This window comes from Sphaerodactylus townsendi, linkage group LG06 (assembly GCF_021028975.2).
Source record: "Sphaerodactylus townsendi isolate TG3544 linkage group LG06, MPM_Stown_v2.3, whole genome shotgun sequence".
Lineage (NCBI taxonomy): Eukaryota > Metazoa > Chordata > Lepidosauria > Squamata > Sphaerodactylidae > Sphaerodactylus > Sphaerodactylus townsendi.
Window position 1 is genome coordinate 7,522,452 of NC_059430.1, and position 25,452 is coordinate 7,547,903.

General features: G+C 49.6%; 2 protein-coding genes across 3 annotated transcripts in view; one reads left to right on the forward strand and one right to left on the reverse strand.

Moving 5' to 3' along the window:
• TASOR2 (transcription activation suppressor family member 2) overlaps positions 1 to 1,014 on the forward strand; it is a 74,356-nt gene extending 73,342 nt beyond the window's left edge. For both annotated transcript variants that reach the window (XM_048500632.1, XM_048500631.1), the window contains one exon: positions 205 to 1,014. In XM_048500632.1, the coding sequence (XP_048356589.1) occupies position 205 (1 nt within the window). In that variant the 3' untranslated portion in view covers positions 206 to 1,014. The remainder of the gene's footprint in view (positions 1 to 204) is intronic.
• A 3,561-nt stretch (positions 1,015 to 4,575) lies between these two features.
• The window catches only part of GDI2 (GDP dissociation inhibitor 2), a 44,499-nt gene continuing 23,622 nt past the window's right edge, over positions 4,576 to 25,452 (reverse strand). The window contains 9 exon segments of the mRNA XM_048500551.1: positions 4,576 to 5,657; positions 5,777 to 5,831; positions 8,589 to 8,733; positions 9,582 to 9,639; positions 9,642 to 9,764; positions 15,219 to 15,318; positions 18,344 to 18,475; positions 19,994 to 20,192; positions 21,401 to 21,535. Of these exon segments, the coding sequence (XP_048356508.1) occupies positions 5,499 to 5,657; positions 5,777 to 5,831; positions 8,589 to 8,733; positions 9,582 to 9,639; positions 9,642 to 9,764; positions 15,219 to 15,318; positions 18,344 to 18,475; positions 19,994 to 20,192; positions 21,401 to 21,535 (1,106 nt within the window). The 3' untranslated portion in view covers positions 4,576 to 5,498.

Consider the following 25,452-nt stretch of genomic DNA (forward strand, 5'->3'; position numbering starts at 1 on the left):
CCTATCCCCCCTCAGACGCCTCCTCTCCAAACTAAGGAGTCCCAAACGCTGCAGCTTCTCCTCATAAGGAAGGTGCTCCAATTATATATTAATTTTTACTGTTCACACTCGATGCAGATGGCATTGGGAAATGAGAGTTTCTGATCTTTTTCTTTTCTTTTTGTAAATTTGAATACGAAGGATATTTTTGTTTGTTTGTTTCAGATTACCAAGATGCCTCTTCGACCCTCAACATTTTCGGGGCTGGATACAGAACAAAGCTGGTTTCTTTCTCAAAACCGACGAAGAGATTAATGTAGTTTTCGTTCATTTCCAGTTGTGCACCCTAAAAACTGCCTGAGTAGGTGCCGTAGGGCATAGCTTTCCTTCCCTTCCCCCTGCTCTCCCTACTCTTGAGTAGAACTACGGCTGTTTTATTTAAGGTCCGTACAGAAGATTTCTTATTTAACCACAATGTGGAATCTTTGACGAAAAATATATATGTATTTTTATGTATCAATTGTCGGCGGAATGGAATTTGAACTCTGGCTGCGCAGCTACACAAAACATTGTCATAGGAAAAAGAAACACACACCTGTTTACTTGAAGGTTCAGCACTCCTTACTAAACCCAGCCTTTCGTACTCTTGGGGGAAGCTACCGTAGATAAGTCCTAGGGCTCTGGGAGGACTCCTCTTGCGTAGCTCTTCCCTCTGGATCAGGCCCAGAAACTTGAAAAGCAAGCATTCAAAGGTCTGTTTTCTTCTCATTTTTGTACATCAGTGCAAAATATTGGATGTTGTTAATGTGTGCAATCAATGCTGTTTTCTTTCCTAGTTAGTAACTGTAGAGCAGAACTCACCCCCGCCCCCACTCTCCTTTGTAAGTAGGTCTCTGTCCCCGTGCCCTATTTATGGTATTGCAATAAAGGTTACCGATAGATCGTAGCACTAATACAAGGTTGGTCAAAACCCCTCCGCTGTCACTTGGGAGGCTGTTTTATAAACTAATCTTTATAAATAAAAGTGGACGGAAACTCGTGTCGGCCTGACTTGCTCCAGAAGCTGCCCCGCCCAAACAACTGGCCCGTTCGCCCGGTCAGAAACGACGGGCTTCCTTTTCCCGCTGCTTCCTGGGGTCCCTGGTTTTGCAGTCGGGAGTTGGGTTTGGTGCTTTGCTGGTTATCCTCTTCTGACACGAATGGAAAATCACCAGTCTGTTAAGAGCGCACTCTTGGGAAGACATAAGCTTGCCTAGGCCATGGGTCTGCCACCTGCGGCTCTCCAGATGTTCATGGACAACAATTCCCATCATGCTGGCTGGGGCTGATGGGAATTGTAGTCCATGAACATCTGGAGAGTCGCAGGTGGCAGACCCCTGGCCAGATGTTCATGGACTACATTTCCCAGCATGCTGGCAGGGCTGGTGGGTATTGTAGTCCATGAACATCTGGAGAGTCGCAGGTGGCAGACCCCTGGCCTAGGCAAATTTTTTAGCCAGAGGGCAAGTTGGATTTCCAGATGTTTTTGAGGGCTGAGTTGGACATTGGCCCTCCCTGTATTTTCCTTCACTGCTGCCCCTCAAGGCAGAGATACTATTTTGGCAGCAACCATCCACTAGCCCAGGAATGCCCAACATGCTGCCAGTGGGCAGTGCAGCTTTCACCAATACCTTTCCGGGCACCCTGCAAACGTTTTTAGAAAGAGGGCAGGGTTGGGTGAGGCTCTTGCCCAGCAAGCAGGCATGGCATAGTGCAGTGGTGGCGAACTTATGGCACGGGTGCCAGAGGTGGCACTCAGAGCCCTCTCTGTGGGCACGCGTAAACAGAGTGCCCCCCCCCCCCAATCTAGGCTGGCCTGGGCCGCTGGGCTCGATTATTAGCATTAAACCTAAGACCTAGTTTTGGGGAAGCAGTGTAGGTAACCCTGTTAAGTGCTGATAAACCCCACTGATTTTCATGGGAAGAACTAAAGCGTGATCCTTTACCTGGGAGTAAGCTCGGTTGCTGGCAATGGGGCTTGCTTCTGAGTAAACCCTCCTAGGGTCGTGATTCACCCGTTGGAAGAGTTGCTTGGTTGCTTCAAAGCCAAGCCACCAACTACCACCAAGCTTACTCCTGAGTAATGCACGCCTCGAAGCCACCCATTTTTTCTAAACTAAAACTTCAGTGTTCAGATTAAATTGCCGTGTTGGCACTTTGCGATAAATAAGCGGGTTTGAGGTTGCAATTTGGGCACTCGGTCTCGAAAAGGTTCGCCATCACTGGCATAGTGCTTAAGAGCGGTATACTGATCTGGAGAACCAGGTTCAATTCCCCACCCCTCCACATGAAGCTGGGAGACCCTGGGCCAGGTTCAGTTCGGTCAGTCTCTCTCAGTCCCTCCTGTGTCACAAGGTGTCTTAGGAAGAGAACAGAAGCTGCTTTGAGACTCCATAAAGGAAATGGAGTGTTACACCTGGGTTTGATTCCCCTCTCCTCTGCATGAGCAGCAGACTCTTATCTGGGTTTGTTTCCCCGCTCCTCCACATGAAGCATGCTGGGTGACCTTGGGCCAGTCACAGTTCTCTCAGAACTCTCTCAGCCCCACCGAAGGTGTCTGCTGTGGGGAGAGGGAGGGAAAGGAGTTTGCAAGCTTCTTTGAGAATCCTTACAGGAGAGAAAAAAGCAGGGTATAAAAACCAACTCCTTGTCATTGGATATTTCATTGGCTGTGAAGTTTTTTTAAAATATGGATTTGGTAGCAGCTGCCCCCATAGCACCAAGGTCTTCACTGTGCCACTAAAAGCAGGCCACCAAACTGCACCGCAATTTCAAAGGAACCTCACTGGCTCAAAATGTTTGTGGACACCACGCCCTGGCCAAAGATTCCCCAGCTGCAGCCAGCCCTTGCGCACTCCCAGAACTTTGAGAGGGCCGCAGTTGCTACTATGGGATACATCTGGGGCGTTTCCACTGGAGCTGGAACTATTCAAATATGCTTAAAAGTGATAGATTTTCTTCAGCCTTCTCACCTCGCCCCCCCATTCTGCTTACAAAAAGTTCCAATTAAATGAAACATACGTGGATCTCAAGATTGTTGCTTTAAACGATCAGCAGTCCTGAAACAGCCAAGCCAGAAGGGCCAGTAGGAGTCACACTATAAGGGTGAGTTTACAGAGAGGGCTTTCTCCCCTCCACTGAAGTCCATGGGACGGCACTGCTGGTATCCTTTATTTGGCAATCCACATTTGTTGGTGCAGGAACACGCAAGCCTTCAAATTATATTGAGCGGTTCTGTGCTACTCAGAGGCTAACATATTCTCACACCCTGACATAAAGGTGCAATAAGGGAGACCATCAAACCAAAGTTGTTTATTTTAGACCAGTCTGAGCAGGACTTGCCTATTGTCCACACTTGGAGTCCTGTGTTCAGTTCTCGTCGCCACATCTCAAAAAGGATATTAAAGAGATAGAAAAAGTGCAGAGAAGGGCAACGAGGATGATTGAAGGACTGGAGCACCTTCCTTATGAGGAGAGGCTGCAGCGTTTGGGACTCTTTAGTTTGGAGAGGAGATGGCTGAAGTCTATACAATTATGCATGGGGTAGAAAATTTGGACAGAGAGAAATGTTTCTCTCTTTCTCACAATACTAGAACCAGGGGGCATCCATTGAAAATGCTGGGGGGAAGAATTAGGACTAATAAAAGGAAACACTTCTTCACGCCAGTATGCTTCTTGGTGATTGAAAGTGTTTGGAATATGCTGCCACAGAGGAGGTGGTGATGCAGCCACTCACCTGGATAGCTTCTAAAAAGGAGAGCTTGGACAAGATTTATGGAGGAGAAAGCTCGAATCTATGGCTAACTGAAATGCCTTGATCCTCCTTTGATCTAGAGATTGCAAATGCAGCCTTAAGCAGGCAGACCAGGTGCTTGGGAGCAGCAGCAGCAGAAGGCCATTGCTCTCACCTCCTGCATGTGAGCTCCCAAAGGCACCTGGTGGGCCACTACGAGTAGCAGAGAGCTGGACTAGATGGACTCTGGTCTGATCCAGCTGGCTTGTTCTTATGTTCTTATGTCCAGTAAGAGGACAATTAGCACTTTACTATAGCTTACCCTCAAGATCCCCAGTCTTATAAACATTTAGGTGTGTTTAAGTGTCTAGAAACAAAATGATTTGTAACTTGCTCAGCTTAAAGAGGAAAATGTGGCATTGAAAACAGTGGATTTGAATTAGGCTAGGGAGGGGATCAGTAGCCAGTGTAAACTGCTATAGAATCGGGGTCACATCCTGGTAGCCTGCGCTACCAAAAGTCTACCTATAGTGTTTGGCGCTTCTGAACAGCCTTCAAGGGTAGCCCCAAGCAGACCATGTTGCAGTATCAGTTTGAAGTCCGGCCCTGAAGTCTGATGGCCAACCAAGAGCACAACACAGCTTCAGAAGAACTGAACTCGGAAAGCTCGGCCCTTCTATGTAGATTTTGACAGCCCAAGGGGCAGCCTCCCGGTGGCGCAACTTTCCAGCTCCGGCCCTCGCTGCTCCTCGAGTGGGGAGAACCGCGGCGTTCTGCAGAGCTGCGTTCGAGAGTGAATCGAAAGACCACGAGAACTTGGTGCCTTCCAGAAAGTTGGCTTTACTTGGCAGTACAGAAGTCATCTGGAGCCTTTCCTGGACAGAAGCCCCGGCTCCGTCAAATCGATACCGCAGTGCAGCTTGGTCCACCTGAGAAGCCACGTGTGGAATGGGAGGCGGGAAAAGAAAAATGCTTGCAAACACAGATGTACACAGCTGGCCTGCTTTGGAATTTTTTTTTTGTTCTTGCACCAATTTATTAGCATCGCTTTTTAAAACACAAAGAGAGGCCGTGTCCCGACAGATGTAAACAGTTTGAGAAGCTTTTAGTGGGGTGGGGTGGGGTGGACAGGGAAAGAGAGGGGTGCGCTCGGGAGAAACCCTGCCGTGGGGCTACAGTTGCTGTGGACTTGGGCCACAATAACGGCTTGACATGAAGTTAAGACCCACGTGGGGAACGGCTGCTTGGGATGAAGTCCCTCCTCCTCCCCTATTGGAGGCACGCACGGGTTCGAGACACCCGTGGTCAGGAGGGGCTCCACCACTTGGGACAGAAAGCAAACGGACGCGGGGGGGGGGGGGGGTTAACAAAAGGCAATGCGGGTGTTTGAGTCCTCCGCGACTCGAGATCAGCAAGAGACGTTTTAACAGCCGCTGATCTTTAGCCAAAGTTAGGGACAGCTAAATCAAAGTGTGTCAGCATCCGACCGTTTTCGACACATCAGCCTCGTTTTTAAAGAGCTGACACGTGATTACATCCAAAGGGGGGGGGGAGCAATTTTTTTGTTGCCAGTGCGGGACTCGGGTTTTTGTTTTTTTTTCAGTCTCAGAGACGGGATTACAAAAAGCTGGCGCCCACAATATTCTGGATTTCTTGAAAGCGGTGCTTTCATGGCTTCAGCAGGTTCCCCTGCTTTAGCACCCGCCCGACGATCCCGAGATCATGGGTTCGGGCCTCTGCCCCTCGGCTACTGCTGCTGCTCGTCTTCGCCGTAGATGTCGTTCTTCTTCCGCTTCATCTCTTCAAAGTCAAAGTCTACGCCCATCATCCGCTTGTAAATATCTTTGATGTCGTCGCACGTTGTCTCGAAGTGGGTGGTTGCGTCGTAAGTGCGGGAAATAAAGATCTGGGGGACGGGGAGGCAGAGAGGGGTCGGTGAAACCCGCAGCCATGAACGCTCCCCTCCTCCCCACACACACAGCCAGAAATAAATGATTCCAGCGGCCCCCAGGAATTCACACAAACCTGACTCTCTCGACCCAGGTCAGTTGGTGCAAACAGGTCACTGACGCTAACAAACCTAGAAGACGACAGAAAGTCATTTAAGTAACGTTAAGTAATGTCCATCATTTAAATAATGTCCATCAAGTAATTTAAGACATTTAAGTAATGTCCATCAGTGGGCGCCAGACGTCAACTGTGGTACACAGGGAGAGTAATTTTACATATTTCCTCCCAACAGCACAAGGCACACTGACTTTTCCCACCATGCTCAGAGGTACAGCACAAGCTCCTGGCAGGGCAAAGAGCCCGGAATGGCTGCCAGCCAGAGCCGACAACGCTGGGCTGGATGGATGTTATACTAGTCCCGCGGTGGCGAACCTTTGGCACTCCAGATGTTATGGACTACAATTCCCATCAGCCCCTGCCAGCATGGCCAATTAGGTTCGCCACCACAGGACTAGTCTATTTTAAACTAACCAGATGAGGCAGAAGCAATCTAGTAGGTCTCCACGTGTGTTTTCCTACCCCAGGATGACCTCTACATATGGAAAGGTTCTCAGTCGATGGATCCCTCCCAGCATAATTCACACGAGTGAGGAATTATGCTGGGAGGGATCCATCGACTGAGAACCTTTCCATATGTAGAGGTCATCCTGGTGGGTCTGAATCCAGCAGGCCAACATGATATGATTTCCAGGGCGTCTGCTTTTGAAAGTTAAGCCTCCCTTGGCAGCCGACAAAGAGAGCTCTGATCGGGAAAGCTCACAGCTCAGAAATCTCGTTGGTTCTTAAGGTGGGCTTGGATCTCGCTCTTCTACTGCAGACAAACACAGCTACCCAGCTGAAACAGGGCCAGTATGGTAAAGCAATTCATCAGCTAGCACTGTGGGCAGCCAACGGCAGAACTGGAAATCCGTCCCACTGCCTGGATAGGGGAGAGAGACTATATCCCACCCCCCAGGCTCCCTGTGGGCAGGGGTGAAAACCTGAACAGGCTTAATTAAACAGATCAGCAAATATATACAGTCAAACCAATACTAAAAAATCTGAGGCCAGCCAAGCCTAAGAAACATGGACTGTATATATAGTAACACAAGGCAATGAACTAATTGGTATATGCAATTAGTTTGAGTATAAAGTCAATAGATAATTCATACACCGTTCATAAAGATTATTCATAAAGATATATTGTGATTATGTTATAAGTAATATTCAACAGTATATAAAGGTAACAACAAAACATACAATGAGGGCACTTAGGCAACCTAAGAAGCGTAATGGGACTGTACTTACCCTGTTTCCCCGAATATAAGACATCCTCAAAAAATAAGACGTAGTAGAGGTTTTGCTGAAGTGCGGAATATAAGGCATCCCCCGAAAGTAAGACATAGCAAAGTTTTTGTTTGGAAGCATGCCCGTCGAACAGAACACAGAAAAATAAGACCTCCCCTGAAGAAATACAAGACATAGCAAGCATCTTTTGGGGCAAAAAATTAATATAAGACGCACTGTCTTTATATTCGAGGAAACTCTGAGTGGTACCAAATTCACAAAAACATTGTATAAGATGTCATAAAACATTGTCCACTTAAAGAGCCGAAGCCTGTAACATTCATATTGGGTTTCCAATCAAGTGAAAGAGTCAATGTCACCAAGCATTCAATTAGAGCAAAAAATATTAGAACAAATTGTGAGAGCGTAGACACTTGCTTGGCTTCAGCAAAGTGGATGGAGACTTATACGGTGACAGCAACCACGTTAAGCAAGGGAACGCGTGGCGCGCATAGTCCCGCGTTTTCAACAGAGGTTTTCTTCGGTGCGTTCGGAGGTAAATATAGTAGAAATAGGGGCTGAAATCTTAACTTCTTGTGCATTTGGCTCACGGGCGGCGCGAAACAGCTTAAACTGTTCAGGTTTGTTGTTGCGCTTTTATGTACTGTTAAGATATTACTTATAAGCTATAATGCAATATATCACTTTATGGAATAATCTTTATGAGCGGTTGCTTATGAATTGTCTAATGCGACTTTATGCAAACTAATTGCATATACCGAATTGGTTGTTGCGCTTGTGTTAATGTTTATACTGATGATGTGAAACCTTTGGCACGCTCCAGATGTTGCATGGAGTTCACCCCCCCCCCCCCCCAACCCCCCCCTCCCCCCCCCCCCCGCCCCCACCCCCCCCCCCCCCCCACCCAACCACCCCCCCCCCCCCCCACCCCCCCCACCCCCCCCCCCCCCCCCCCCCCACCCCCCCCCCCCCCCACCCCCCCCCCCCCCCACCCCCCCCCCCCCCCCCCCCCCCCCCCCCCCCCCCCCCCCCCCCCCCCCCCCCCCCCCCCCCCACCCCCCCCCCCACCCACCCCCCCCCCCCCCCACCTGCCCCCCCCCCCACCCCCCCCCCCCCCCACCCCCCGTCCCCCCCAAACCCCCCCCCCCCCCCACCCCCCCCCCCCCCAACCCCCCCCCCCCCCAACCCCCCCCCCCCCCCCAAACCCCCCCCCCCCCCACCCCCCCCCCCCCCCACCCCCCCCCCCCCCCAACGCCCCTGCCAGCATACATTGCCCATGCTGGCAGGGGCTGATGGGAATTGTAGTCCATAACATCTGGAGTGCCAAAGGTTCGCCACCACTGATATATACAGTCCATGTTTCTTAGGCTTGGCTGGCCTCAGAAGCGGCTTAACGCAGATGGTGCCACTGGATGCCAGCTTAGGCACACAGCCAAATTTGCCCACTCCGCCCACCTTCCCATGCCACACACACAAGGCCACAACTGAAACAGGGCGAGGGAAAGGGCACTGCTCCACGGGGCCCAACACGGGTTCTTACTTCTGCTCAACAGGCTCCAACAGCTCCAGGGCGGGCTTGATTTCCTTCTCCGGGTCGTTCGTCTCCACTGTGGTGCTCACAATGGCGATGTACTTCCCTTGCGCTGCCACGTTGTGTGCAGAAGAGATCATGCAGACGTAGATGTCTGAAACACATCACAGGCATGCAACAGGAACTCAGTAGGAGCGTTTCGGGCAGTTAGGCTTTTCATGGGTGCAGAAGGTGCGGCAACCAGGCACCACTCAGGGGCGGGAGTCCCCAACCTCTGGGTGCCTGTGGGCACATCTGGGATTTGGCGCAGGGTGGCGGGCGCAACCACAAAATGGCTGCCAGGCCAGACAGAACCAACCACAAATGGCCACTGCAGGAGGTGGAGACACGCACACAGGAAACAGAACCGAAAAGTAGCCATTTTTTAAAAATTCCCTGGGAAACGGCCTTGTGAAAGAGGACTCCAGTCAAAAAAGGCTGGGGCTTGAATCAATTTTGACAGTGTCCGCCTGCTGGTTGGAGCTGCAACAGATTCCTATGGTGGTGACCCCTCCCAAGAAACTGCTTTGCCCTCAGGAGCCTGTCCAAGGCTAACAGAAGGTTCATCTACAACCTCAGCAAGAGTCTGAAGGAAGAAAAAGAGTTTGGATTTATACCCCACCTTTCTCTCCTGTAAGGAGACTCAAAGTGGCTTACAAGCGACTTTCCCTTCCTCTCCCCACAACAGACACCTTGGGAGGTAGGGCCAAGCTGGGACTGCAGAGAGGATCCTCTGAGAGGAGCTGTGCCAGGCTAGCCCAAGGTTGCCAGCAGGAATGTAGGTGCGGGGAAACACATCTGATTCACCAGATAAGCCCTCTGCACCCTCAGGTGGAGGTGTGGGGAATGCAAGCTGGTTCTCCCAGGGTTAGAATCCAGCACACTCCTTCACTGCACCACGGCTTGCCCTGGCTGTACCGTGCACCCCCATCCTGGACCCACAGATCTCCATGCCAGACTCACCCGACTTCCTCAGCCCAGCCCTGGTTCTGAGGGGCCAGATGATTTAGCAGGGGTTAGGCGCTCGTTAAGTGTTTCCTTGATCAGATGGTTCCAGGATACAGATGATTGGATGGCTTTTACTTGCCCACCAACTTTGTCCGAGACGTAGCTGGGGTCGCAGATGAGCTGCTTGCAGCGAGCGATCTGGCAGGGGAGGCAAGGTTTCAGAACAGGGCCCCCCAAAAGCTTTCTGCGCCCGCAAGCACTAGCAATTGTTGGGTTTTTAAAAACGAAACATTTCGATATTCGGCTTTTTAGCTAAATTTTTCAGGTTTTAAAAAGATTTCAATTCTACGTACCCCTGAGAAGGGGTGGCAGGAAGAACACCTTTCCCCAAGGGGGGGGGTTGCTTGCAGAAAGCAGAGAGCTCCACTTGAGTCTCCACTTCCTCCCTCCCCGATCACAAGCACTAGGACCATGGCAGCGAACCTTTGGCACTCCAGATGTTATGGACTACAATTCCCATCAGCCCCTGCCAAGTGGCCATGCTGGAAGGGGCTGATGGGAATTATAATCCCTGCTATCAGATACACTGGAGTGCCAAACTCACTCCCTGGATCTAGGACAATTAGTTCTAAACAAACAGCCTAAGTTTTTTCGGTAAAAAGGAAAGCTGCAGAAAGATAAGGGTTTTTCTTTCATGATTTGGATGTGCCGAATCGCCGCTCCTAGCGAGCATCTTCGGGATTCTAACATAGGGGGGCGGGAGCATGTCTTTAAAATCACTCATCCCAGGAGGTAGGAGCAAAGGCGGCTGAAACACTAAACTGTCAGAGATGGGTTCTGCATCATTCTAATCAACAATATAGATAAGATTCACACATGAAATCATGTTGCAGAGAATCTGAACATAGTACATTGTTTTTAAAAAATTGCCTGCACACAAAGTATTGAGCAAGAAGCCTTCATCTGGCAGCACGTGCCTTCATTTTTCAGGCATCTGACTCGGCTCTTCCTGTTACGTGAGGTGGACAATAGCTCCACCTGGCATCTCCCACTTTTAAAAGGAGACTAAAAGGAAAAGAGATTCCACCTAAACATCAGGAAAAAACTTCCTGACAGTCAGGGCTGTTCAACAGTGGAATGCACTACCTCGGAGTGTGGTGGAGTCTCCTCCTTTGGAGGTTTTTAAACAGAGGCTGGATGATCCTCTTTGATCTGAGATTGCAAATGTCTTAACAGACCAGGTGCTCAGGAGCGGCAGCAGCAGAAGGCCCTTGCTTTCACCTCCTGCAGGTGAGCTCCCAAAGGCACCTGGTGGGCCACTGCGAGTAGCAGAGAGCTGGACTAGATGGACTCTGGTCTGATCCAGCAGGCTAGTTCTTATGTTCTTACGTCCATCTGTCAGGAGTGCTTTGATTGTGTGTCCCTGCATTGCAGGGGGTTGGATTTGATGGCCCTTGGGGTCTCTCCCAACTCTATGATTCTGTGAATCTAAAGGCATTCAGTGGGCAACAGGAAAAGTGGGGCACCTACGGGCCCCACACTAGGGACTCCTGCTTTAGCAGGACAAAGCTGTGGATTGTGAAGCTGACAATCTTCAGCTTCGCAATCCAGAGTGTAAGACTCAAAGCGGCTGAGCCCATGATACCATTTCCAACACTTCGGAGATCGCAGGCTGCCCAGGGCGGGGAAGGGGGCAGCAAGGCGCACGGGCTATTTCCAGGCCCATTTTCACCTTTTGATGCCTGGGGATCATTTCAGCCAAGTGGGGAATTACTTCAAAGCCCCAGCTTGGGAGCACTGAAAGAAACTAAAACCCGTGTGATGTACTTGGATCGAGGCCAAGCCGAATGACACAGGCTTTGGAGTTCATCCGAGCTCTTCTTAAGGCTATTCCCAAAAATAAAACGTGACGGAGGAGGGGAAAAGAACAAGATTTGTGGACTCTTGATTTAATTGGCTGTTAGGGTACAGAGAGGAGAAGATGGCCTGTGTTCAGACATGGGGGGTGGGGTGGGGGTGACAGTAGCCTCTTCATTTCCCCCGCCATCCTTCCAGGCAGGTATAAAGTTTATGGGAAGCAGAGAGATGAAATTGCAGGAAACCTCCCCCCTCCCCTTCTGGTTGACAGAAAAGAGACCTTTGTACAGTGGCAACTCTGGCTCAGAGGTGGGATCCAGTGGGTTCTCACAGGTTCCCAAGAGTAGGTTACTAATTATTTGTGTGTGCCGAGAGAGGATTACTAATTGGTGATTTTGCCACGTGATTTTTGCCTTAGTTACGCCCCTCCTCCACTCCTCAGCAGTAGCGCGCAGAACTTGAAGCAGTCTAGCAGGAGGTGCACCAGAGTGTGTGGCAGCCTGCGCCTGTGTGCATTCATTTCCTGCCCATGGGCCGGCGCAGCGGCTGCGTCCTTGCCACAGCCCCGCCAAGGAATGCCCTGCCCCAGGAATGCCTGGCCACGTCCCCGTCATGCCCCGCCCAGCTCCATTGGTGCTACGCCACTGTTTGAATCATACCACCATGGGAACCTGTTACTAAAATTTTTGGATTCCACAACTGCTCTGGCTGCTAGCTTGAATGCCACTTGAGCTCCCGAGCAACGTGCCCGCTTGCGACTGAGGCCCGTGTCATCTCACAATCAGAAGGGGTACACAACTGCATTTATTATGCAACCGGCTATAAGTCCAGCCCAGGAAGAAGCAGGGTCATACTCCTCGGTCTGGATTCTATACCCCATGAAGTTCTTGCACTGTGATTAAAAGATGGGATTTACTGTCAAAGTCTCCGGGGATGGCCACAAACATAAAACAGCTTTAAAAGGGGATTGGACAAAATTTATGGAAGGCAGGTCTACCAGCCATGGTGAGTGGAGAGAACCTCCATGTTCAGGGGCAGTCAACCTCGGAATCCCAGTTCCAAGAGGCAGCTTTGGGGTAAGGCTAGATTTCTATGCTCTGTTGTTGCCCCTTCAGAGGAACTGGCTGGCCACTGCGTGAGACCGGACACTGGACTAAATGGACTCTCCCTGATCCAACAGGGGTCTTCTGAGGTTATGCACTTACAGGGATCAGAAAGTTTAATACTGCATCCCAAGGCCTTGAAATGTATAATCGGGAGAGAGAGATATATCTATGTCTGTCTGTCTGTCTGTCTGTCTCTATCTATATATCTATATCTATCTCTCTCTATCTCTCTCTATCTATCTCTCTATCTATCTCTATCTATCTCTATATATCTCTATCTCTATATATACGCGTGTGTGTGTTTTTGTGCATACAAGTATACAGCTGTGTCCTCACTTTGGAAGTAATTCTATCCTCACGCAGCTGAGTAAACACTACTTTTTCTTGAGCTTTCAAATCTGCCAGGCCAAAACTGTTGAAGGACGCGACGCAAGAGGGCGGTCTGAGCTGAAGCGTACTGAACCGGAAAGCATTCAGCGTCTCCTAGATTTCACGCATCTGCTCTTGGAACCCTGCCCTTTCGACTGCTGTTCAGCTGCTCTGAGTCACACACGCAAAGAAGCGAAACACTTGTTTTGAAAAGCAACAACAGTTTAGGATGATTGCTTCCCATTGTGCGGACTGAACGAGCGAAGGCTGGCAATTCACAGAGCGCGCTGCTTTGGGTGATCACGAGGGAGACACGTCAGCTCCTGTGCTTCTCACTACGCACTGTGGCGTAGGAGGTTAAGAGCTCGTGTATCTAATCTGGAGGAACCGGGTTTGATTCCCTGCTCTGCCGGCTGAGCTGTGGAGGCTTATCTGGGGAATTCAGAGTGTAGCCTGTACACTCCCACACACGCCAGCTGGGTGACCTTGGGCTAGTCACAGCTTCTCGGAGCTCTCTCAGCTCCACCTACCTCACAGGGTGTTTGTTGTGAGGGGGGAAGGGCAAGGAGATTGTCAGCCCCTTTGAGTCTCCTGCAGGAGAGAAAGGGGGGGATATACATCCAAACTCCTCCTTCTCCCACTGTGTCAGAAAACCACTCCAGCGGAAGTGGCACACCTCTGAAAGACAAACCTCCCTGTCCTCGTGGTGCCACCTGCTTCTCTTGATCCCGCTCTGTCAGGATCTTTTAGTCCTCCATTCTCATTTTTTGACGGGAAGTAAAGAGCAGCTACATGCTCTCTTTCTCCTACCGAGGACTCTGCTGGGATAAGGGGAGGTATCAGCAGATGGACCGAGAGGATTAATCAGTTATACTTTCTGGATACCCTAGATCAGAGGTGCCCAACTCTGGTGCTTCATATGTTCATGGACTACAATTCCCATCAGCCCCTGTGGCATGTTGGACATCCCTGCCCTAAATGAAACAGACAGCCAACACTAGGCACAGCCATTTGAAGGGGGGGGGAATAGGTAAAGGGAAAGAAGAAAAGGAATTTGGATTTATATCCCCCCTTTCTCTCCTGTAAGGAGACTCAAAGGCATACAAACTCCTTTCCCTCCCCCCCCCCACAACAAACACCCTGTGAGGTGGGTGAGGCTGAGAGCTCCAAAGAACTGTGATTAGCCAAAGGTCACCTAGTGGGCATGTGTTGGGAGTGCACAAGCTAATCTTGTTCCCCAGATAAGCCTCCACAGCTCAAGTGACAGAGCGGGGAATCAAACCCGGTTCTCTGGATTAGAGTGCTCCTGCTCTTAACCACTACACCACGGTGGTGTAGGAGGTCACTTAATATTATGAGATTTGTAGGTGCCCTAAGCCTTTCCTTACTGAATCAGGCCATGCTCTACTTAACCAGCATTCGTTTTGAGAGCCAGCCGGTCTAGTGTTCCCAGGTAGCTAGTGTTCGCAAGATACAGCCTACCTGTACTCAGCTGCCCAAGACAGACCAAGCAAGATATCCACACTCCAGGCCTGTTCATTTTGGTGAAAGGATATGGGCAGACAGGATGCATCAACTATGCTTCCTGGATACCCTCAACAAAATAAATGTGCGGACTGCACTTTTTATGATCAAAGCCCGTGTGACTTCTTACAGTGATGTACGTGTTCCAAAAAGCAGTGTCATTATCCGAGTAGGAATCCACAAAAAGGAGACCAGAATAATTATCTTCTTACTACAGGGCACACTACCTGTATTGCTTAATAAACCCTGTTCAAAGGAGAGCCATGATGCTCGCCAGGTTTAATGTTATGCCTTCTGCCTTGTTACATGGCAGATTTAATAAGCAAGAAAAGGCTAAAAGATTGTGCCCATGTAACGATGGCTCAGTTGAATCTCTGGCCCACCAATTACTTCACTGTCTCCGATTCAAGGAAATCAGATCCAAGTATGTGAATCTCACTCCTTTACATTTACCCGATCTCCCCGATTTATTTAGATTACACTACTTGTTGGACAACCCTGATCCTTCTCTCTGTATGATAGTGGCAGACTTTCTCCTGGAAATTACTAAATGCCAGTAGATTTCCTTCGTCCTAACATGTATATCCTGTATTGTATATGCTTTTTAATTTGTTTTTATTATTGTTGTACTGCTGTCTATGCCAATAAAGGCTTGCTTCATTACTACAGGGCACGGTGAATGTGGCCAGGTGAATTTTATGGAAGCGCGGGGGCCTTCTTTGCACTCAACCCATTTCTGAAGCAGCAGATTCACACAGGTTCGAAGGAGACGAGAAGCCACAAGGCATTACTATACCTCTCCTTCTGACTTCACTCCAACCACTCGGCCGTTTTCGATGACGATCTCCTCAATCGGCTTGTTCAGCATGTAGGTGCCTCCGTAGATGGCGCTTAACCTGGCAAAGACAGCGAGGATCTCTTTAGGTACATTTAGCTCCCATTTCACCCTAGAAGACCCAACTGTAGCAGTCTCCCCTCAACTACTTCATCCTTACAACAGCCCTGTGAGGTGGGTTAAGCTCAGAGTGTGTGCTCGGCCTGAGGGCAGCCAGCAAAATCAACTCAGGTCTCTCCAATGCTGGTCCAAGACTCTAGCCCACTATACGGCACAGGCTTCAGTTGGGAAAGAGGGCTGTCTCCCCCAGTGCTATACTTGGCCCCACACAACTGGCCTGTATCTAGCACAGTGGGGCAAACCTTTTCGAGACCGAGTGCCCAAACTGCAACCCAAAACCCACTTATTTATCGCAAAGTGCCAACCTGGCAATTTAACCAGAATACTGAGGTTTTTGTTTAGAAAAAACGGTTGGCTCCGAGGTGTGCGTTACTCGGGAGTAAGCTTGGTGGTAGTCGGTGTCTTTGCTTTGAAGCAAATCGCGTTACAATCCTCTTCCTTAACGGGTGAATCCACTCGGCCTAGGAGGATTTTACCTGCGGAAACTAAGCCCCATTGCTTTCAGCAGCCGAAGCATTCCCAGGTAAAGGATCGGCGCTTTTAGTTCTTCGCGATGAAAATCAGTGAAAAGGGTTTAACAGCGCTTAATAGGGTTACCCATGCAACACTGCTTCCCCAAAACTAGGTCTTTAGAGTTTTGAAATACTTGCTAATAGCAATCGAGGCCCAGCGGCCCAGGCCACAACCTAGATGTGGGGCCACCGGGTGCCAGAGGTGGCACTCAGAGCCCTCTCTGTGGGCACTCGCAAACAGAGTGCCCCCCCCCCATCTAGGCTGGTCTGGGCCACTGGGCTCGATTATTAGCATTAAACCCTTCAGACCCAGTTTTGTGGAAGCAGTGCCAAGGCTCACTCTGTTAAGCGCTGTTAAACCCCACCGGATTTTCATGCGAAGAACTAAAGCGTGATCCTTTACCTGGGAGTAAGCTTGGTTGTTGTCAATGGGGCTTGTTTCTGAGTAAACCTTCCTAGGGTCGTGATTCACCCATTGGAAGAGTTGCACAGTTGCTTCAAAGCAAAGCCACCGACTACCACCAAGCTTACTCCTGAGTAAAACGTGCCTCAGAGCCAACCGTTTTTTCTAAACTAAAACCTCAGTATTCAGGTTAAATTGCTGTGTTCGCACTTTGTGATAAATAAGTGTGTTTTGGGTTGCAGTTGTGCACTCGGCCTCGAAAAGGTTCGCCATCGCTGGCATAGATAATTGGTTTTAGATAACTGTTTCACGTAATTGCATAATTGTTTCAGATAACTGTTTCAGATAATACTGTTTTTATTGTGTTTGAGTCGGTTAAGCTGCCTCGGGGAGGTTCTCCAGAAAGACAACGTAAAAATGTGCTAAACAAAAGGCTGTGTAAGAATTCCTCTGGGTTGCGAGGAGGGGCACCTTTGTCTAACGAACAGCCAGAGGCGCCACGTTTCTTATGCTGGTTTGAGGAGAGCTGGAGGAGCCAGAGGTGCCACGTTTCTTATGCTGGTCTGTGGCGCTCGGCACCCTCACAGAGAAAACAGGAAAGGCGCAGAAATGGGCCAGCAGGGGAAAGGCTCCAACCACAACCACAGCTTCCTCCTTGAGCAGGTTAAAGACACTTGGCGGGGTTTCAACAGAAAAGCCATCAATGCTTAAGGTGCAGATCGCATGAGCAGCGGACTCTTATCTGGTGAATCGGATTTGTTTCCCCACTCTTACATTCCTGTTAAGAACATAAGAACAAGCCAGCTGGATCAGACCAGAGTCCATCTAGTCCAGCACTCTGCTACTCGCAGTGGCCCACCAGGTGCCTTTGGGAGCTCACCTGCAGGAGGTGAAAGCAATGGCCTTCTGCTGCTGCTCCCGAGCACCTGGTCTGCTAAGGCATTTGCAATCTCAGATCAAAGAGGATCAAGATTGTTGGGTGACCTTGGGCTAGTCACAGTTCTCGCAGAACTCTCTCAGACCCACCTACCTCACCAGGTGTCTGTTGTGGAGAGGTTGATCTGTAGAAAGTTGATCCATATGAAGTGTAAAGAAGAGTTTGGATTTGTACCCCACCTTTCCCTCCTTACAGGAGACTCAAGGTGGCTTACAAGCTCCTTTCCCTTCCTCTCCCCACAACAGACACCTTGTGAGGCAGGTGGGCCTGAGAGAGTTCAGAGAGAACTGGGACTGGCCCAAGGTCACCCAGTAGATCAGGGGTGGGCAATTATTTTTTCCATGGGGCCGCATAAGAAACAGATAATATTGTGGAGGGCCAGGCCAAAAGGCAGGGGGGCGAGGCACTTTTGAAAGCCCCGCAGAAGCCGGCAGCCAAGACAACCGGCTTCTGTGGGGCTTTCAAAGACACCTTGCTCCCCAGCAAGGCAGGGGGGCTAGTCAGGGTCATCCGGCGGGCCGGATGTGGCCCGCGGGCCGTATAATGCCCAGGTCTGCAGTAGATCCACATGGAGGAGCAGGGAAACAAATCCAGTTCACCAGATAAGAGTCTGCTGCTCATGCGGTCTGCACCTTCAACAAACCCGGTTCTCCAGATTAGAGTTTACCATTCTTAACTACTACACCATGCTGGTATATGGATTGGAGAAGAGTTTTATGGATACCGTGAATTGCCAAAAAAAGCAAATCAATGGGTTCTAGATCAAATCGCGCCTGAACCCTTTTTTAGAAGATAAAATGACTAAACTGAGGGCTACTGCACATCGTGAGAAGACAAGAGTCACTGGGAAAGAGGGGCAGGAAAATAAGAAGGCTCAACTGGTGATAGATCGACTCAATGGATGAAGCTTGCAAGACCTGAATGAAGCTGTCAATGACCGGATGCTATAGAGCTCATTCATTCATAGCGTCACTGTAAGTTGAAAGGGAGTAGATGGGACTTAACACACCACTTTATCGATATTGTCCACCTCCTTGAGCGCCACGTGGAAGAAAGGCAGCACAGAGGTACCTTAAAGAAATAAACAAACCTCCAAGCGAGGAAGGTCTCTCACCTTGCAAATCCCTGCGGCAGCTCTCCCAGGCCGTAGAGAGGGTACAGGTAGGGGCTTTTGCCGTATCGAGCCAGAGACTCGCTGTACAGTTTGATCCTGTTGATGGTTTCTAGACAAGGCTGGTCTAAGTAGCTGTGAAAAGAAGAAGAAGAGGAGTTTGGATTCATATCCCCCGTTTCTCTCCTATAGGAGACTCAAAGGGGATGACAATCTCCTTGCCCTTCCCCCCTCACAACAAACACCCTGTGACGTGGGTGGGGCTGAGAGAGCTCCGAAGAACTGTGACTAGCCCAAGGTCACTCAGCTGGCATGTGTGGGAGTGTACAGGCTAATCTGAATTCCCCAGATAAGCCTCTACAACTCAAGCGGCAGAGCGGGGAATCAAACCCGGTTCCTCCAGATAAGAGTGCACCTGCTCTTAGCCACTACGCCACTGCAAAGGGGAAAGAGCCGCTAAGCAAAATGGTAATGAAGAGCTGACGCCCAAACGCCTCTCCACCAGAGCCTAGCCCAGGGGTCTGCCACCTGCGGCTCTCCAGATGTTCATGGACTACAATTCTCATCAGCCCCTGGCAGAATGGCCAATTGGCAGGGGCTGATGGGAATTGTAGTCCATGAACATCTGGAGAGCCGCAGGTTGCAGACCCCTGGCCTAGCCCTTCCCCAGTGTAGTGTGCAGATCCCCTTTTCGTCCTCTGAGCAACACGTCCCTCAAGTGGTCCTTCCCCACCAGGGCAGCTTGCTTGTGTTCTTGACCGCCCCTGGCATCTCTAGAACCACACACACCATCCAAACGACTCCTCAGCTGTGAGGATTAAAAGCAGGAAGCAGATACGTTTGAGTTTTTGTGCTTCCCAGATAACCACACAGGGGGTTGGGACAGTACATAAGAACAAGCCAACTGGATCAGACCAGAGTCCATCTAGTCCAGCTCTCTGCTACTCGCAGTGGCCCACCAGGTGCCTTTGGGAGCTCACATGCAGGATGTGAAAGCAATGGCCATCTGCTGCTGCTGCTGCTCCTGAGCACCTGGTCTGCTAAGGCATTTGCAATCTCAGGTCAAGGAGGATCAAGATTGGTAGCCATAAATCGACTTCTCCTCCATAAATCTGTCCATTAGCCCCCCTTTTCAGAAAGCTATCCAGGTTAGTGGCCATCACCACCTCCTGTGGCAGCATCTTCCAAACACCAATCACACGTTGCGTGAAGAAGTGTTTCCTTTTATTAGTCCTAATTCTTCCCCCAGCATTTTCAATGGATGCCCCCTGGTTCTAGTATTGTGAGAAAGAGAGAAAAATTTCTCTCTGTCCACATTTTCTACCCCATGCATAATTTTATAGACTTCAATCCTATCCCCCCTCAGATGTCTCCTCTCCAAACTAAAGAGCCCCAAACGCTGCAGCCTCTCCTCATAAGGAAGGTGCTCCAGTCCCTCAGTCATCCTCGTTGCCCTTCTCTGCACTTTTTCTATCTCTTCGATATCCTTATCTATCTCTTCAATATCCTTCCTTTCATTTGCTAGAGAGCCCACTGGTGGCTTGCTCGGATATGGCCTTGACCCCGGAAGAGCTCTTGCACGTTTGACTTTGGTTCTGCCCACGGTGGCATGTGGGGATAAGTTCCCTGAGGCATCGGGGAGCGACCACTTACTCGTCGGTCCTGTACAGCGCCAGAGCATGGCCAGTGAAGTCGATCACATCCTGGCCCAGGTCAAACTTCTTGTAGACGTCCCGCATGGTGTTCTTCTTGGGATCGATTCCTTCGAAGGTGCGGGCGTCGTTCTCGTCGCAGTTGGCAACGTACACCAGGAACTTCCGGAAACGCCGCTTTTCGAACAGGCCCATCAGACCTGCAAGGCCGGGAAGCGATCAGATCCGAGCACATTCCTCGTTGAGCAATTCAGAAACGAAGACGCCAGTGGGACTGGTCATTTGCTGCCCAAGATTCAACTGCATTTGTGCTAGACAGGCCTTTAACTTCTGCTCACCAAACCTGCTCAGCTCGATTAAGATGTGAAGCACTAAACGGTATGCCCCGCCTAGCCCAAACAGCTACAAACTTTTTCAGCCTCATTTTTATACATCATGTTCCTGTCAGCTCACACTAGAAGCCTTCCTCCAAAGTAAGTGGCTCATGCATTGGAGGAAGATCCACAAGTAGGGGCAGGATACTCAGGGGACGGCTGAATCCGTCCCAATAAATGCACAGCACTGCCAAATACTGAAGGCTGCAAAAAGGCTAGTTGCATCTTTTAAAATGCAATAAAAAGGGAGTTACGCTACCTGCGAAATATGTCTGTGTTAGTCTCAAAGGGGAGATCACACAAGTAAATTAATATTTTCCTTCAACTCTCTCTCCAATGTATTATAACCCTTAACCTCCTGTAGTACACTGAATTTCAAATACTCAGCTGAAGAAGAAGAAGAAGAAGAGGATGAGGAGGAGGAGGAGGAGTTTGGATTTATATCCCCCCTTTCTCTCCTGTAGGAGCCTCAAAGGGGCTTACAATCCCCTTGCCCTCCCCCCCTCACAACAAACACCCTGTGAGGAAGGTGGGGCTGCGAGAGCTCGGAAGAACTGTGACTAGCCCAAGGTCACCCAGCTGGCGTGTGTGGGAGTGTACAGGCTAATCTGAATTCCCCAGATAAGCCTCCACAGCTCAGGCGGCAGAGCTGGGAATCAAACCCGGTTCCTCCAGATTAGAGATGCACCTGCTCGTAACCACACTTCGGGCCACTGCAGAGATAGCAGAAAGTACTCCTTACAACAAAAGTTTTTTGCACATTTCCCAAAGGAGACCTGCGCTTTTAATGAATGCACACATGGCCAAGAAACTTCCCAAAGGGGGAATCACGTAATATTATGATTATTAACTGTAAAAAACACAGGAAGCAGAAGGCAGGAAAAGATGGGAGAGTTTTCCAAAGACTCACCTCCACGCTAGGCAATAAATGAAGCAAGGACCGGACTCCACATACCTCCCAACATGCATCCTTGGGCACCATTTTGTGGTTCGCATCCTAACGCTGACCCAGAGGAAAAAAGCCATGTACTTACTGGAGGCCAGGGCTTCAGCCTCAGTTGAAGGAACTTTGTAAATTTTCCCCGCCTTGTAGACAAAGCTGCCTTCAATCATTTTGAAGTCCAAGTAGCGAGTCACTTCGGTGTACATCAGCATCTTGACCAGCTGACCTGCGAACAAGAGATACTTCCTATTAACCCGCAGGAGGGAACGTAAGAAGCTGCCCTAGGCCAGTGATGGCGAACCTGTGGTACGGGTGCCACAGGTGGCACTCAGAGCCCGCTCTGTGGGCACGCACAAACAGAGTTCATCATGTGGGGGGGAAATCGCCCCCTCCCTAACAATAACCTAGAGCTAGGCTGGCACAGGCATGGGCTCGAATTATTAGCATTGTGCAACCTAAGGCCTAGTTTTGGCGAAGCAGTATAGGTAACCCTGTTAAGCGCTGTTAAACCCCACTGATTTTCATGCAAAAAACTAAAGCATGATCCTTTACTCCGGGAGTAAGCTTCGGTTTAACAGCTGGCAATGTGGTTTGCTTCTGAGTAAAACCTCCTAGGTTGTATTGATTGCACCCGTTGAAAGAAGTTGCATGGCTGCTTCAACGCAGAGCCAAGTACTTCCACCAAGCTTACTCCCACGAAAGTAACTTACACAGCCTCCAAGAGCCAACCATTTTTTCTTAACTAAAACCTCAGTATTCAGGTTAAATTGCCATGTTGGCACTTTGCGATAAATAAGTGGGTTTGGGGTTGCAGTTTGGGCACTCGGTCTCAAAAAGGTTCGCCATCACTACCCTAGGCTGAATCAGACCCCAGTTTGCCAAGGTCAGTGTTCCCTACTCAAGACTTTCCCAGATCAAAAGTTAGGGTCCTCCACACCCCCAACTGGAAATGTCTGGGATCGAACCAGGGATCTCCTGCATGCAAGCGAGTGCTCAATCGCTGAGCCACGCCCCCTCCCAAAGGATTCACAGCTCAGTGGTTCTTCTTTCACCATCTGGAGTTCAAATACACCTAGGACTTTCTTCATCGGGATCCTTGTTTCTGGTTATCTGCACGTGTTTAGAAGGTCAATCCACAGGAGAGAATCCTCAAACCCAGCCTGACCTCCAAGTCATTTAGAGATCCCCAAACGTTTTGAGCCTGTGGGCACAGTTGAAATTCTGATGCCGCGTGCCAGGCGCAAGGACAAAATGGCTGCCACAAACCAGCCCTTACAGGGGGTGGGGCCAGCCATAAAATGGCCGCCACAGCTGAATTTTAGTAACACATGGCCGATCCTCACAGGGCGCCGCCAAAGCAACGTGTAAAAAATTCTGCACAGCCAATCAAATCTCCAGTAGTCAATCAGAAGTCTTGCTAGCCAAAAGCCCTACCTGGCCATGCCCACTTCCTAAAAACACTTGGTGTTCACACGCACCAGACTGGAGACTCTGAAAATTAACCTTACTCAATCTCCTTCCCTGTGCATAAAATATATTGCTATATACACTTGTGTAGATGTTATGTGGTTTTGTTGTTGATGTTCTACATTATGAATCTTATTATGTTGCATAGTTGTATAGTTAAGAAATGATGCTGAACCTGCTAATGATGTTTATGTTATGCTAAACTGTGGCTATGCTAAACTCTGCAACTTCGTGTTGATGTGTTTGGGGCTGTGTAGGGATGGGTAGAGGAAGGGGAAAGTGAGGATGGGGTATGAGTCTGAAATTGTGTGCATCGAGGAATGCTGCTGTAAATTTCGTTGTGCGTGCACAATGACAATAAAATGCTTATGCTTATGTTGTGGATGTCAAATTACTGTGGTGGATTGTGTTAATGTTAACCTGATATTAGATATTGCTAAGAGCTATTGAGTTTCGGCTAGGTATTTTGTTCTGATGTATTGTATCCATCATGTATTATTGGTTGTATTATTATTTGCTGCTGTTCACCACCCTGAGCCCTTTGGGGGAGGGTGGTGTATACATTCACATTAACACAAACAGTACTTGCCTACCACTGATGCAGACCACTGGTGCTTCAAGGTTAGTTACTGTCTACTTCCACGGGCAACGTCATTTCTCAAGTATTTCCATCACATACAACTTCATTTTTTAACTTGGGATGCTGGGGACTGACCTGGGACTTTCTACATGCAAAGCATGTGTTTGGGGCTGTGTAGCGATGGGTGGAGGAAGGGGAAAGTGAGGATGGGGTATGAGTCCAGAATTGTGTGCATCGAGGAATGCTGCTGTAAATTTTCGTTGTGCGTGCACAATGACAATAAATGCTTATGCTTATGCAGATGCTCCACCATTAAGCCACAGTCCCGCCCCCTCTGAAGGAGCTGGCCATTGCCTTCAAACTCACGGGAAAGAAAGTATTTGGGAGGCATAAGAACATAAGAACTAGCCTGCTGGATCAGACCAGCGTCCATCTAGTCCAGCACTCTGCTACTCGCAGTGGCCCACCAGGTGCCTTTGGGAGCTCATGTGCAGGATGTGAAAGCAATGGCCATCTGCGGCTGTTGCTCCTGAGCACCTGGTCTCAAGGCATTTGCAGCACTCTCAGAATCAAAGAGGATCAAGATTGGTAGCCATAAATCGACTTCTCCTCCATAAATCTGTCCAAGCCCCTTTTAAAGCTATCCAGGTTAGTGGCCATCACCACCTCCTGTGGCAGCATATTCCAAACACCAATCACACGTTGCATGAAGAAGTGTCTCCTTTGATTAGTCCTAATTCTTCCCCCCAGCATTTTCAATGAATGTCCCCTGGTTCTAGTATTGTGAGAAAGAGAGAAAAATTTCTCTCTGTCCACATTTTCTACCCCATGCATAATTTTACTTAGACTTCAATCCCTATCCCCCTCTCAGATGTTCCTCCTCTCCAAACTAAAGAGTCTCCGGCAAACGCTGCAGCCCCTCCACTCATAAGGAAGGTGCTCCCGAGTCCCTCCATCACTATCCCTCGCTAGCCCTTCCTCTGCACTTTTTTCTATCTCTTCGAGTATCCTTTTTTGAATGATCAGTGGCTGGACCAGAACTGAACACAGGACTCCAAGTGCGGTCGCACCACGGCTTTATATAAGGGCATGACAATCTTTGCAGTTAGAAAAGCAAGATGGATTTAAGTGGTAAAGGAAAGCTTGGTGTTCACCATGTTTCTAGCCACATTCTTTTTTACAGAAGGGAAAAGGTGGATGTGACCAACGCCAAGCGGAGGCTGGGGGGGCAGGGGCAAATTCACCACCACAGAAGGCCGAGCTGGTCTTGGTGTGGCATCGACTGGGTAGAAGCCAGTGGAGCTTTGGGGAAGGCTCAAAATTGGGGACGAGACACAAACAAAGTACACGCACAAACACAACACGGCAGCCAATAAGGCAAAGGAACAGCAAAAAATGCAATGGCTGGAGTTACACTTCCACTGCAAGGGAACCAGGGCTAAGCAAAGGTGGTTACTGTATTGACTAGCGCGATTCTATAATCTCCAAGGGAAACCTCTTTCGTTCAACAGAAACCATGTAGCTCACCCCTACGATAGCGAGCCCAGTAGCAGGCTTTTAATGGGAACTGGAGAGCAGCCAGGTGGCAAAGGGGACAGAACAGAAGGCAAGAACCTCCGCTCACACTCCACCCAGGGATGCCTCTCTTGTCACCAAGGTGTGGAAAGGAATGCGGAGGGGGAAAGCGTTGCCCAGTCACTAGCAGAGTTTGGAGAAAGGAAGCCCCATGGCTTCCTTTGAGTCAGGAAGAGACAGCTCAGAATCAGGGTCAGAAAGGACCTCTAGGGTCACATAGTCCAACCCCCCGCACAACGCAGGAAATTCACAACAACTACCTTCACCTCCCGTTCCCCCAGTGATTCCTGCTCCATGCCCAGAAGCAGGCAAAAAACACTCCAGAATTCCTGGCGAATCTGGTCTGGAGGAAAATTCCTTCTTGACTCGGCATTACCCTGGGCCAAGGACATAGGTGGGGGGGGGGTGTTCCTTGGGTTCAAACCCCCCCCCCCATTACATATCTGAAGCTCCGCTCCCATTTGTGGGTTTTTTGGTATTTTTTAGTGTTTTTTCGTTTTTTGGCCTGCAGGGGGCGCAGT